Raw genomic sequence first — 14,424 nt, 5'->3', positions numbered from 1 at the left:
CTGACAGGAGAGCTGACAAGCCCCAGCCCCTACGTGACCCACAGACCAGGGACAGGACCCTACCTGCACAGCGATCACGGACAAGACCTCCACCGAGATTCGGTTAAATTCATCGAAGCAGCCCCACGCTCCAGTCTGAGCCAGGCCCTTGTAGATGTTCCCACAAGACTAGGAAGGGTGAGATAGGGGAGAGGAAGAGACTCAGAGGACCGACCAGAGTCCTGCCAGGCGCCCCCCACCTGCCCCTTCAGCTGGGTCACAGTCCTGTTCACAGTCCACTGACCGAGGGTCAGGCTGGGGAGCTCTGGGGCCTGGGGGAGGCCAGCGGGCCGGTGCATGCCGTGGAGGGCTGGCTGCCAGGAAGAGCCCAGCCTTGGCCCATGACCTCCCTGGTGTGGGGGCTTCCCTGGCCTCCGAGCTGGATGGCTCAGACAAGTGCATTTGTATAAAATGCAGCCCCTGCTATTTTTTTCTTGCACTCAAGGGAGGGGCTTCTCTCCAAGATGGGGGGTGGGCATGCGTGTCAGATTTTCTTCTAGATGTTTGTGTCTCTCCAGTCCTTAGCTGGGTGATGAGGATTCTTCAGGGTCTCCGTATGGGATTCCAGGTGAGTGTTAAAGTGCTCCTGAGATACTTTTCTGAAATCCAGAGGCTGGTGTGGTCTGTGGCCTTGACTGGGAGAGGGGCAGCTGGCCCCACCTCAACCTCAGGAGGGTTGGGCTTTGGGGCTCAAATACGGGTGGGGAGGGGACCAGAGGCCTCCTGCAGGCCCAGGCTCTGATGCCAGGCCCACCCCAGCCCACCACAGAGGCTGCCCTGCTGGGCCTCCAGGAGGCTCTGCTCTCCCATGGGGCCCGTGGAGAACCCACAGCATGCTGCACAGTCTCCAGGGATCGCTGGGGCCTGGCCTGTCCCCTGGCTCCCCTGCTCAGCCTGCCTGGACTCGCTTTGACCCCAAAGCCCCACGCTGAACCACGACAGAGGCGCTCATTCTGTCGGGAGCCCCCAGCCACCTGGAGAGAGCTTGGAACAGAGGCTGGGAGGAGGTGACCTCCCAGGGCAGGACAGGACATTTGGGCCTGGGTTTGTTGACCCTAGGAGCCTCTTCTGGACATGTTTGTCACCTCCATGGGGCCCCAGCTTCCTGGGAGGGCCAAGACCACTGGCAGGGACGCAGGGCAGAGACCGTCAGCAGACTGGGAACCCGGTGCCTCCTCCCCCGGTTCGAACTGCAGTGTCCAGACATCTAGAACACGCATGGGGCCCGGGGATGCGGTGTGTGGTCCCCACAGGGGCCTCTGGCCCCCTCCAGGCCTGGAGCGCACCTTGTAGTCCATTTGCTCCGAGCAGTTGAAGACATACACCATGGTGCCCAGGGCCCTGCCCAGATCCTTGGTCGTCTCCGTCTTGCCGGTCCCGGCAGGGCCAGCGGGGGCCCCGCCCATGATCAGGTGCAGGGACTGGGTCAAGGTTATGTAGCATCTGCAAGGGACCTCTGATTATCCTGCGTGCGGTGACCCCATGGCCACCCCCTTCCCTTTCACGGTAGTGTCAGCTCACCGTGCCCAGGTGACATGCGCTCGGCACCAGGGAGACACAAGAGGGACGTGAGATGGAGCCAGAAATGGCACCCCCACTTGGCAGGCCCTCAGAGAGGCTGAGCAACTCCTCCAAGACCACACAGCTAGCGTCGGAGTGATCCGAGGCTGGGTGCCCGGCAGGCGGCAGGGGTGAGTCTGGACACAGGCCTCCCCGACCGCCTGCCCAAGGCGGCTGGTGCGTGCCCTCACCTGTCTGTGAGCGGGGTGATGACCAGCCGCGGCGTGTTGCCCAGGTATTCGTAGGAGTACTGGATTTGGGCGTCACAGATGTTGGCAAAGCAGTGCTTCTTCTCTTCGTCCCAGCGATGCCGGAGCTGGGACTGCCAGGTGAAGGCCTGGGAGCTCTCCACCTGCAGGAGGTGCCAGACCCTCGGCTCCTCCTCCAGGACCCATGTCCACCCCAATGCTGCCCCCAGCCAAATCCCGTGGAGGAGCGGGCCCTCCTCTGACTGCTCCCCAGGGCCGAGTCTTCGTGAGGGGTGGGGGCTGCTACCAGGAACAGAGTCACGCCCCCCCGCCCCGGGAAGAGGCACTAACAGGGGCCAGCCCGGTTCCCGGCCCTTCCCCGGCGCCCATGCCTTGGCTGTGATCATTTTGGCGACCACGTCCCGGGCATGCACGTCGATGGTGCAGATGGTCATGATCTTCATCCTGTCGCCGGCACTGAGGTTTCCAATGAGCAGGGTGATGAGCGCGTTCAGCTGGCTGATCTGCAGGAGCAGAGGCACCTTGGCTGGGACACTGCGTGCGCCCCGCCCTCCCCCGGCTGCGTGGGTCCCCTGGGAGCCCACAGTGGGGGAGGGAAGCCCACCATGCTCTTATTTACAAAAACGGAGCACAGAAAAATTCTCAATATCCCCCGGCTGGGGGTGGGGTGAGCAGCAGAGCAGCCCCCGACGGGATACCACGGAGCCTCTGAAAATGACATCGTGTGAGAAAGTCTAACACCCCGGGAAGACGGTGGACATTAAGTACAAACAGGGGATTTTTAAAGCCATGCAGATAAGTTTCTACAGTATTGGCATGTAAGTCCATGATATGCACACAAATTGATGATTTGCTGATTTCCAGACAAAAAAGTGAAAGTTGTATATTTCCAAAGCGGTTACCTTTGGGCGGAACCACAGGGGGTTGCCGAGATTTGGCCGCTTTTGACCAACCGACAGAAAGGGCAGGGTTTCTGACGGACACGCACCTGCTTTTTGTTGTAATCCTTGATGGAGTTTTCATAGCCTTCCTCCAGCCTCGAGAATGCCAGGCCCACCTCGGTGGTCCACCAGATCTGCGTGCACGTGAGCGCAATCTGCAAGCAGACGGGCGCCCACCGGGCCCCCCCGCACCGTGAGCGTCACCCCCCGATACAGCGGTCCCTGCCGGCGCGGAGGCTGGTCTCCGCGGGACCGACCTTGGGGCAGACCCCGCCCCCCACCCCCCGCCCACCGCCGCCCAGGACCTGGGCTGGGTAATCCAAGATCCACTGCTCCCTCGGCTTTTCCTCGTACGTCACCACGGCCTCTGGGATTTCGTGCCGCAGAGTAGAACACATGCGGTCCAGCACTCGGTTCAGCCACACTTCCACCTGGGGACGGGAGCCACATTGACCAGACAGGCCCTTGCGGCGAGTTCCAAAGACTTGCTTTGTCATTAAAAAAATAAATGGACCATTTGCCATCATTGTCATCCCAGGGGTGGAAAAGTCAAGGTTTTGTAGAGCAGTAAGAATGACCCACTTAACAAATGTGGTTGGGAAGCCGGGGGGTGTCCCTGCAAGACTTTTGCCTTGGGCGTTCACGTGCTTACGCTATTTCTAGGAGGACAAGGGAGGGGATCCAGAGAAAATTCTAGAAGAGAAGACAGGCTACATCCGAGCCCCTGAGGCGCCGTCCTCTCAAGTCCCTGGCAGGTTCTGGCTGCTCCTCGGGTGCCTGGTCTCAGGGTCCCAGACAGTCACACAGGACAAACCTTCTTTGTATTTTATTTGCAGACAAGCCTTCTTTGTATTTTGAAATACAAACCCTTCACTAGCCACTACGGGTTGGGGGGGAAGACCCAAACAGGACAATCGGCTTGGTTTTTCTTTTAAACTATAAACACAGTGCCCGCGGTTGTGAACACACCGTGATGACTGGGTTTCGCCAGGGCCCCCACCAACCCCGGCCGCGCCGAGCAAACCCGCCAGGAGCTCCGGGCCCACGTTTCTGAAGCTCCAGTTTTCTTGCGTGAGATTTTCCTCTTTTTTCCCCAGCTGATTTCTCTCCAAATTACATTTCACTTAGGAAAATGTCAAAGTCAATTTGGTTGCTGAGTTGGGCGGTGAGATGGGGGAGAGGGGCTGCGGGGCCGCTTGGTGTCGGCAGGAGGAGGCCGCCTCATGGGTGGCTGGGGACGGGAACGGGGCCACCCGAGGTGAGGAGCCGATTGTTCTGAACAGGGATTAGAAAGCAGCGGTTCAGGCGTGTGGGGGCCCCTCGAGGCAGTCCCCTGGCAAGCCCAAGACAGCCCACCGGCATCCATAACCCTCTCCGCTCCCCTTCTTCTCTGTCCGTTTTTTTCTCAAGATGCACCCGGACTACACGGGTCAGGCTGTGCTGGAAATTCTCTACGGAAGCTGTTGGAGCGCTTGCTGGATCGAGGGACAGTCCCGGGCTGGGTGGCCGGGGGGCGGCCCGTCCGCCCTGGATGTGCCCCCGGCACTCACCTGCCCTGAGAGGTCACACTCTTGGTCGAAGTCCACGTACTCGTCCTCCTTGCTGAACATGCCCAGGCCGAATTTGAGAGGCTTCTCGTCGGCATCAAGGCGAAACTTGAGTTTACACAGGCTGTCGAAGAGCTTGGCCAGGTGGCGGCTCACCTGGGGTGGGGGTGGGGGCAGACACGGGGTCACGGAACCCAGGGCCTTGGAGGGGGTGCAGCGCAGCCGGGTTTTCCTTGGGCAGTTTTAAGCGTCTTTCTGATTTTTGGAATTAACCCCCCCACCACCCCGTCTGATTGGTGTTAACTAACGTGCTTAACCAACCAAGGGGCATCTCAGAGACCAGCCCCGGGATCCCAGGTCTGTTCCTGAAGGTGACAGGACACTTTTCCTTGACAAGCTCGGTCCCAGGCCCTCGGCCCGTTTCCCTGGGCCACCCCGTGCGTCCCTTCTGGTGGGTGTTGCAATTTTAGGATTCGAATAAAATATAGTGTTTTCCTTTCACCTAGTGAGTTAAGCCCTCTCTCTTTTCAGAAGAGCCTCGAGGAAACACCTCCCCCTGGCTCTTGGGGTCCCGGATCTGTCAGGATGACCCCGCAGCCACCTAGCGAGCGGGCGTGTCTCCCAGAAACAGCGTCTCGCCAAGCTTCTGGCATCTAACCCATTTTCCAGATGAGGAAAATGAGGCAAGGGGTCTCTCTGTCATGGCCGGGTCCCCTGGTGGTTTCTGGGGCCGATGACCTTGTGGAGGCGGTCTGGGGACCTCCATGCGCAGGGCTCCAACCGGCCAGGGCCACCGAGACATGGGGGCAAGCACGGGGCCGCCTTCGGAATGCCAAGGGCCCGCCTACCTCCACGGGGTCATTTCCGTTAGAGAGGATGTCCAGGAGGTCAGCCGAGGAGACAAAGTAGAACCTCGGGAAAGCCAGTCTTTTTGTCTCTAAATATTCCGCCAAGGCCTTCTCGCACACAGCCAAGCTAGGAGGGAGGAAACGGGGAGGTCGAGGCTTTCTGCAGCCCATCTTGTCCTTGCCAGACGGACGACAGCCCAGAGACACCCGGTCTGCTGTTTGCAGCCCCAGTTAGATTCAGACCTTGGAACCTGACCCGCCGTGTGGGGGTCCCTCTGAGGCTGAGGACATGCTGTGTGGCCAGCGGGCACAACGTGGCCCGGAGCACCAGCGCCCAGGGAGGAGAGTTTGCCCTGTCCTGGGTGGCGGGGGCGGGGGGGGGGGGCTGTTGGCTCGGGTCCCTGCCACCAGGACGCCTCCTGGTGGCAGGGACGGGGCCAGGCGTGGGGCCAGGCGCGGGGACCCACCTCTTCTTCAGATTCTCCAGTTTGTCGTAGAGACCAGGCTTGTTGGTGGCTTCTACCACGTTGGGGGTTTTCACCGCCTCTTCCATCAGGGCCTGGGAGGAGATGGGCCCCCGGGGCGTGAGTGGCCACGTGCTCTCCAGCGTCGCCATTTCTGAAAATGCCCAGGGGGAGGCGGAAGGCTGTGCTCACCTTGAACTCCATGTCAATTTCGTCAAAGCACTTGGAGTCCTCCGGCAGCTGGGCGCGGATGTCCTCGGAGCCGATGAAGATGCTCTCCAGGTGGCTCCAGGTCCTCTGGACCTCAAACCAGATTGAGATGACGGAGTCCGCCGTGGACAGCTTCTGCTGCCAGCTCGTCACCTCCTTCAGGAAGTGGGACAGGTACTTGGACATCATCAGGTTCTGCAGCTGCACCTGGTTGTCTTCCAGGGTCTCCACCAGCACCTCGTCCGACTTGAGCATCATGGTGCCCATGCGTGGGTGTGGCTCGTGCTCAAACTCCATGGTGGACCACGTGGCGTCCAGGGCTTTCAGCACCTTTCGGGGGACACAGAAACGACGTCACTCGGTGGCTGGCGGGAGGGGCCGAGAAGGACCCGGGACAAAGCCCTGCTTTGAGAAATCCAGAACATCATTGACCGTTGCCAAAAGGTAAAAATGACCCAAACGTCCGTCAGCAGACGAACAGATACAATGGACAGGTCATCAGAATGCCATTCAGCCATAAAGAGGAATGAAGTTCTGACTTAGGCTCCCACATGGATGGACCTTGATGACATCACGTGAAGTCAAAGAGGCTGGACAGACAAGGCCACATCCTGTGAGATTCCATTTACATGAACTGTCCAAAACAGGCAAATGCATAGGGACAGAAAGTGGGTTAGTGGTTGCTTTGAGGTGGGATGGGGATGTATGGGAAGATGGGGGGGTTTCTAGAGGGAATGGCTTTCTTTTTGAGTTGGTGAGAACATGCTAACATTGAATAATTCTCCCACGTGATGGTTGCACACATCCATGAATGCACTAAAAGTCACTGAATTGTACACCTTAAATGGGTGAATGGTATGGTATGTGAATTATAGCTCAATAAAGCTGTTCAAAAAAAAAAAAGGGAAGATAGGGTGCCTGGGTGGCTCAGTCGGAGAAGCGTCTGCCTTTAGCTCAGGTCATGATCCCAGGGTTCTGAGATCGAGTTCCGCATCAGGCTCCCTGAGCAGGGAGTCTGTTTCTCCCTCTGCCTCTGCCCCTTCCTCCCGCTCATGCTCTTTCTCACTATCTCTCTCTCTGACAAATAATTAAATAAAATCTTTTTTAAAAAAAAGGGAAGAAAGCCAAAATGTGAAGACTCACACTCACCGAACAGGTGAGGAGAGAGATCTGAATTGCAGAAGGAGCCCTCCTGAATTTCCCTGTGTCCTGTGACTGTCCCGACCAGTGGCTCATCATCCACCCTGATGGCCAGTCCTCCCGCCTTCCCTCCTTCAGCCTCTTCTCCAAAGTCACAGAGAAGGGCGCTCCACGAGAGGAGAGTTCAGGGCATGTTTCAATGTGCACAGTATCACATGAAGGAGACAGAGCTAGAGCCAGGGGGATCCTTTCTCCAGTAATACATTCTGGAAATTTTTTACAAGATTTCCGTCGTGGGTTGGTTAAGGGAAAGCCTACCAAACTTTGTTTTTGTGTTAAGCAACCGCTGGACCCCACATGAAATGAGATGCTCATAGGCGCTGGGCTGGTGGGCCTGCTTCAGCATCATCCCATACAGAACGTACTTTGCTGTCGACAAAAACAAACAAACAAACAAACAAAATACCTTTTCCATCCCAGACTCTTTCACAGCCTTGTCAACGATATTTCGGACCTCATCCTCGTATTTGTGGAGGTTCAGCTGCAGTAAATCTGCCAGGGTAGTCTCATCTGACATTTCAAATTTCACCTGGGGGAGAAATAGGCATGTTCCAGCTAAGGTCATTTGTACTGGATGGACATCTTTGTCCTTTGTGGAGAGCCAGCAGGTTGGAAGAAGCTCTGTGTCGCCATTTCCTGGCTCTGTGACTTGGGTGAGCTACTTCTCCAGGACTTGCCTTTCCTCCCAGTAACACTGTGTAATAGCAGAGCCCACGTGTAGTGCTTTGAAGTGTTTCTCCCAAGTTCCTGCCCACCCAGACCTCAGAATATGACCTTATTTGGAAACAGGGTCTTGGTCGATGTTAAGGATCTTGAGATGAGATCATCCTGCATTATCCACGTGGGACCTAAATGACAGCCGTCCTTATAAGAGGAGAGGAGAGGAGGATTTGAAATGCACAAGGAAGCCATGTGGTCGCAGAGACAGAGATTGGAGGGATGCAGCCACAAGCCAAGGGATGCCTGGGGCCACCACGAGCAGGAGGAGGCAGGGAAGGACTGTCCCCAGGAGCCTTCAGAGGGAGGGACCCCTGCCCACACCTTGATTGCAGACTTGCAGCCACAGAGCCACAGAAGAATACGTGTCTGTGGCTTTAAGCCCCTCGTTTGTGGTTCTTTGTTGCGGCAGCCCCAGGACGCTGACGCGTTAGGCGCAGGGATTAATGCTACTGACGCTGTGTTATTAGCAGGCACGGCTGAGTCTCGGGCACTGTTGCTCTGGTAACAGAAGCAGGTGCCCAGGGCTACCCAGGCCTCACACCCCTTCGACAACCCCTCTCCTACAGTCTCACCATTACATCGACATTTCCGAGTACCGGTCCTGAGCCCCCACGGAGACTGGTTTAGCTAACTGAGAGAATCAAGTGTCTCTCCATCACATTTGGGAGAACATCTGTCTGGGTTTCACTACGTCCTCGGCTGGGACATTTTAGTTGCTTTTTCATCACCGGTTGGGGGTCTCTCCCGGGGCGCCTGGGTGGGGCACACGAGCCTGCTGTCCGGCTCAGTGCTCGAGCACTCCAGACAGCCCAGCCCTTCTGCCTGTCTTGTGTTTCTCTCCCCCAAGCCTCAAGCCACACTCCACATGCCCCCGAAGCCTTTTCTGTTCTTCCTTCCCCTTGGAGGCCACGCCTCCTCTAAACTCTTAGAATCTCCACTGAATATCCCACTCAGCATCTGGAACATGAGCATCGCACGTGCTGTTCTTCTCTCTGCTTCCCTGAGGGCAGAGGCTCTATTCGCCCTCTCTTTGTATCCGTGGCACCTCTGGGGGGCCTCTCTGCAGAGTAGCTGTTCAATAAAGTTTTGTTCAATGTTTGCTGACAGTGGGGAGTGTTCCCATTTGCCTCCTGGGGATGTCGATGCCGGTAACACCCCCTCCCCCAACTAGGGGATATCCCTGGGAAAATTTGGGCACTAGGGCTTTGTGCTCCTGGGGGGCATGGGGAAAGCCAGGGGAGATGTTCATCCAAGCCAGAATTCCTGAACCCCATGGACAGTCAACCTACAACCAAAACTGGCTACATAATTTCCAGTGCAAAATGAAAATGATGGGGCCCTTTGTTAAAAAAATTATTAAGAATTGGGGTGCCTGCGTGGCTCTGTCAGGTAAGCGTCTGCCTTCGGCTCAGGTCATGATCCTGGAGTCCCGGGATCGAGCCCCACGTCGGGCTCCCTGCTCAGTGGGGAGCCTGCTTCTCCCTCTCCCGCCTGCTCACGCTCTCTCTCTCTCTCTCTCTCTCAAATAAATACATAAAATCTTAAAAGAAATTATCAAGAATGCCCAGATGGCAGCAGCAGAGCACTCCAGCCAGGATGGGCGCCCTCTGAGCGCAGCGCCCCGTGTGGCCGGCCCAGGTCACAAGCGCCCGAGGCCAGGCCTGCCCACACCCAGCTTCGCCAGCCAAGGGCCAGCGCAGCCCACGGCGAGGCCAGCCGGCCGCCAGGGGCGGTACCTGGGTGGCCTGCATGAGCTGCTGCCAGTGACGGTCCCGGACGGCGGGGTTCTGCAGCTCGCTCACGGCGCGCACGGATGTGATCATGTTCCTCACGGTGTTGTCCAGCCCCACGAAGGCGTCCCAGCTCTTCATCTCCTTGTCCAGAGACCTCACGTCTTTGGCAAACTTCTTACAATCTATGTCCATCTGCTCAACGTTGATATCTTTCCACTTGGTGGTCCTCCAGTTGTCAATGCTGGTGTTCACCTGCGGGGAAACACTCACTGAGGGTTGGGCAAGACGTCTGTGTCCCCTTACTGCCGTGGCTCCTGGGGAGCATGCAGGACTGCGGACAGAGGGTGGTACGGTGGACGGACACAAGGGGGGAAAGCCCAGTTGCAGAGATACAACTCAAAAGCCAGCCGTTCAACTCTATTTTGGCAGAATCCCATGGAGGGTGCTGCCTCCGCTCACCAGGACCCAGGCCCCTCTACTCCGTCGTGGGGCCATGTGACCTGCTTCGACCAGGGAAACGTGAGTGACGCCGGGAACTCTGGGGCAGAGAGCACTTAATTGTCGGTGCTTGACTCGGAGCCCTGTCGGCCTTGGCAGTCACGGAAACGCACGGGGCCACACAGCCTGGAACAAGGGGCTGCCCAAGGGCTGCCTGGAACCAGCATGTGGACTTTGCATGAAAGAGAGATATACTTTTGTTGTGAACTACACAGAGGTCTTCTTAGGGCTGTTTGTTAGTGCAGAGTAACCTAGCTTCTACTGACGGATGACCATGTATTAGAAGAAGCTCGAGGACACAAGAGAATCTCCCCAGGAAGAACCCTGCCAACAGTGGACATGGAAGGCCACAAAGCCTGCGGTCTTCAATTTGGTGTGGGCTGGAAATGGACGTGAAGCTGGGATGGATGCAGAGAGATTTCTGGTACCAGTGTTCGAGGCCCAGAGGCCCGGGCTGGACAAGCCTGCTTGTTGCATAAAGGCAAAGAGGGGCGGCTGTTTACAGGAGACCGGCCTTGAAGATGCTAAGACACGAAACCTTAATGCCCCGTGGGCGCTGAGTCAGTGGCTCTTTTAGGCTTTAGCTTATTCTCTATCCTGTTTTCATAAAAGTGTCCTGGGCAGTATGTTTTGGAGGATTTTCCTTGAAATATTCTGGCTGTAAATGCTAACTCCTGGGAAACGCAGGCTTATTCTCTAGGTCTGTGCGGACTGTTGTTTATCCAGGGCACGGGCAGCCCCCCGTCCTCTCTGGCTTTACCAACTCTGTTCCGGAATGTCCCTCACACACAAGAGACTCGCGTTCAGCTCCTTGTGAGAAAGTAACTATCAAGAGGCTCCGGTCTGTCCTTGAGAGAGAGGACAGAGCTTGTGACTTGGAGACGCTCTCTTTCCCCTCTGTAAGAGGCTCAGTGTGGTCAGAAGGAAGACATGTCCAACATTTTACTATGATGTACTGAAAAAAATAGGACAAACGGAGAGGTGGAGCATGCTCGTGTGCGGGGAGAACCCCGATCAACAGCAGGAGGGCAATGCTCCCCAGAGTAGCTCACGGAGAAAATCCAGTTCTGTATAAAGTCATAATGGTTTCTCTTGGAGGGGAGAAGGATTTGACAGAGATTCTGCAGTTCGTTGGAGAGAATAAGAGGGAAGAGCTAACATCTCTCTGGAAACGGGGGAGCTGGGAGGAGAGGCCGGCTGAAGCCAACACGTGCCCGAGTGCCACCCTCCTTTCCAAGGAGAGTGCGACCTAGCACCTCCCCTCACCCCCCACCCTGGGTCCCCGCAGTGCTGGCCCGCCCCACCCACGCCGGGAGACTGCCATCGCCCTCACCATGATGATCATGTCCCAGAGCTCCTTCAGCAGGCGGACCTCCTTGTGACAAGCTTTGAGCTGCTTGTAGTCTGGGACCGTGACTTCGAACAGGCTCCCGGACTTGCACAGGGCCTCCATGGTGCTCTCCATGGACGCGATGCTCTTTTGTTGCTGGGGGCGGGCGAGGGGGGCGGTCAGCAGCGTGGCTCACGCTCAGTGCTGGCCTCCCTCTTGCCCTCCGCCGCCTCCCGGTGGACCTCCCCTGCGTCCTCACCGGCCAGGTGCTGTGTTCTGACCCCGCGCACCGACCGGCGGGAACTGTGCGCCCGCCCCCTCCCGTCTTCCAAAGCCCCCTGCTTCTGTCGCACGGCCAGCGCGCCAGCTTTGGGAGTTCAGGCGTGAGAAGTGACTTTAACGGGCCTGGCACGAATGCCCGATTTCCTCCGGAGAGGTTCAGGATGGCTCAATTCTCACCCCCTGTTTTTTACCTTGTTAAACATTAAGGAGGTAATGCTTGATTGCTTTGAAAATGAGAACAGTCTACATGAGAGGAGGAAAGCAAGAGTCACTCCAAACCAGGGGAGTGAGAGTGGGGGCTTCGGGGTCGAGTGTGTGAGCGTCTGTGTGTGTGTGTGCACACGCGCGCGTGTGCTGGATGTGAAGATGGGCTCCCTGTGTGTGCGGGCGGCTCCAAGAGGGCTTTGGCACGCACGGACCCGGTTCCTAAACAAGCTCACACCGGATCTCTGCAGAACCCAGCCCGGGCCCTGTGGGCTCCAGGAGAGACCGTGTGCCTCCCTGCGGGGCTGGGGGAGTGGGACGTGAGAAAATGACCCTGACGAACGGGGAGGATCTTTGGGAATGGTGGCTTCGAAGCCGTGTGAGAAGAGCAGAGGCTGGGGGAGGGCATGTGCGGGGGACCCTGAAAGGCATCTTGGGGCCTTTGTGCTCATGCCCGCGTGCCTCACACGCTCCCCTGCGAGAGGGTTGTCAGGCCCAGCCCGGTGGTGCTCGTACGCTGGACGCTGGTTGTGGACTTAACATCGGGAACAGAAGGGGACATGGTAGGGCTCGGCCACGCGCTGCACACAGTGGCCAGGGAGGGGAAGACAGCGGCACAGAGGTGAGTGCCAGGCCGGTGACAGGGAGCCACTGGGTGAGAAGGAGCCAGGGACGAAGGAGGCACAGCGGGGCTGAGCAGCTGGGCTGGATCGCCGGGCTTGGGGGTGTTCCCGCGCCTGGGACCCTCGGCCAAGCCGCACCCCACAGCATGGAGGCCACAAGGGTGTGCGTGGACACCTGTGTGCACGTGCGGCCCCGAGGCCAGGCCCCTCGAGGCCAAGGATGAGAGCTCGAGGAGAGGCTGGGAGGGCACCGGGGTCCTTGACCGACCTACCTTATTCAGGGACTTGTAGGGGTCGGGGTCGGTGAAGCTGAACGGGGCTTCTCGCCGGAACTTCTCTCTGAACTCCTGCTGCTTGAGCTGTGGGAGAGGTGCCCATATCACCCTCCCCGGCGACACCCCGGCCTCCCGGGGGGCAACACGGCTCGGCCTGCCAGGGTGGCGCTACCTCGAACTGCTGGCACTTCCGCCGCAGGATGTTGACCTCGCTGGCCTGCAGGGGCGCCACGTTCTGCTTCACCTGGATCACCAGCTTCTTGGTGTTTGTCCACTGCTCCGGCAGCTCCTGCAGCAGACAAAGGCCTCGATCCCTTCCTTTTCCTGTTCTTTTAAACGCTTTCCATCGTGAAATAGTGTGGACTCACAGGCAGTTGCAAATGTAGCACAGAGAGTCCTGTGTGCCCCCCGCCCCGCCCCCGGCGCCCCGGGAGGCGGACCTTTGACAGGTGCAACCACTAGCCTGTCCCCCATTTCTGTAATTTTGCCAGAACGGCTTTAACAATCAGATGGGTTTTTGTGCTTTCAAAGTTGTCCGCACTTGAGCAAATATTGGACTTCTGATCACAAAATATCTTGAAGAGAAAGAATCCCGGCCCACGAATTCTTCGCCCACAAAACAAAGACAGGGGTTTCCCTTTCCTCTATGATGAGTTAACATTCTGTGGGCGAAGGGACATTCAAAGCCCGGGCCACGCCCGTCGCCCCTGGGCCCGGCCGCACACCCCTCACATCCGCGTCCTCTGCTGGTCCTGGGCAGGGCAGCAGGGGCGGCCACCGGCCTGGTAGCAGGACCCCGGGCAGCGCCTCCCGGCTCCTGCCCCCCCTGCCCCGCACCCCTGTCGTCCCCCCTGCCGCAGGGTCTCGGCCCGGATCCAGAGCAGGGCAGAGAGCTGAGAAAGGGATGAGGGTGACCCTCCAGGCGGTGGCGGGCTGTGGCTTCAGGACCCTTCCCCTCCTCCTTGCCACCTTGCCTGGGCCAGCCCTGCCACACGGACCTTCCAGGTCAGGGAGCTCCCGCAGCAGCTGGCCCCTCCCTCGGCCTCACTGCCGTGTCCCTAACCTCCGCAGGGGCTCCGCCGACCCCACTCTCGGTCCACCGCCCCCCTGCACCCAGGGTTGACCCGTCCTTGGGGGCAGGTGTGGGATATGAAGACATTTTCAATTCAACAATTCAATGGAGGAACCACCGGCTTCACCCTAGAGGCCACCTCACCGTCCCTTCCTCTGCAGGGAGCCTTCTCCCACCTCGACATTCCACATGGATCCCTGGATCCACAGGAGGAGGTCTATCCTGCAGGTCCCATGTGAGAGGCCTTGTCCCCAGGCACAACAGCCTGGACTCCAGTTGCAAGGCCCCCGGCACTGGGCTGGCTCCCCACCACCCTCCCCGGACAGCCCCCCACTCCCCAGCCCTGGGCTGCTCGCCCCCTCCCCCGCCCCCCCGGATGGCACGGCGCCCGGCCGCTGTCCACCTGCAGCTTCAGGTGTGTCTCTTCCGGTATCTCCTCCCCGTAGGTCTTGAGCAGCTCAATGGTTTGCTTCAGGGGCTCAAACATGTTGTCCGTGGACACCTGCCTCTCCTTGACCTTCATCAGATGACCCATCACCTCCACGAGACCGTCGTAATCTCCCTCCTTGAGGGTCTTGGTTAAGCCCGTCCTGGCAACTTTCATGAAGGCTTCCAGGTCAGCCAGGCTGTTGAACGAGAGGCCCCCGTGAGGGGTGCCAGCCTCCATGG

General features: G+C 58.3%; 1 protein-coding gene across 1 annotated transcript in view; it reads right to left on the bottom strand.

Annotated features, from left to right (window-relative positions):
- The window catches only part of DNAH17 (dynein axonemal heavy chain 17), a 95,563-nt gene that overhangs the window by 51,490 nt on the left and 29,649 nt on the right, over positions 1-14,424 (bottom strand). Inside the window, exons 21-36 of the mRNA XM_081804364.1 lie at positions 14,159-14,381; positions 12,856-12,972; positions 12,681-12,767; positions 11,303-11,455; positions 9,475-9,723; positions 7,425-7,547; positions 5,801-6,148; positions 5,612-5,703; positions 5,145-5,271; positions 4,300-4,452; positions 3,055-3,180; positions 2,797-2,904; positions 2,180-2,311; positions 1,791-1,951; positions 1,326-1,482; positions 64-168 (exon numbers count right to left, since the gene is read on the bottom strand). Of these exons, the coding sequence (XP_081660490.1) occupies positions 64-168; positions 1,326-1,482; positions 1,791-1,951; positions 2,180-2,311; positions 2,797-2,904; positions 3,055-3,180; positions 4,300-4,452; positions 5,145-5,271; positions 5,612-5,703; positions 5,801-6,148; positions 7,425-7,547; positions 9,475-9,723; positions 11,303-11,455; positions 12,681-12,767; positions 12,856-12,972; positions 14,159-14,381 (2,461 nt within the window). The remainder of the gene's footprint in view (positions 1-63; positions 169-1,325; positions 1,483-1,790; positions 1,952-2,179; positions 2,312-2,796; positions 2,905-3,054; positions 3,181-4,299; positions 4,453-5,144; positions 5,272-5,611; positions 5,704-5,800; positions 6,149-7,424; positions 7,548-9,474; positions 9,724-11,302; positions 11,456-12,680; positions 12,768-12,855; positions 12,973-14,158; positions 14,382-14,424) is intronic.

This window comes from Leptonychotes weddellii, chromosome 15 (assembly GCF_054177405.1).
Source record: "Leptonychotes weddellii isolate Sample4059 chromosome 15, ASM5417740v2, whole genome shotgun sequence".
Lineage (NCBI taxonomy): Eukaryota > Metazoa > Chordata > Mammalia > Carnivora > Phocidae > Leptonychotes > Leptonychotes weddellii.
This window is presented reverse-complemented; position numbering and strand designations above follow the sequence as displayed.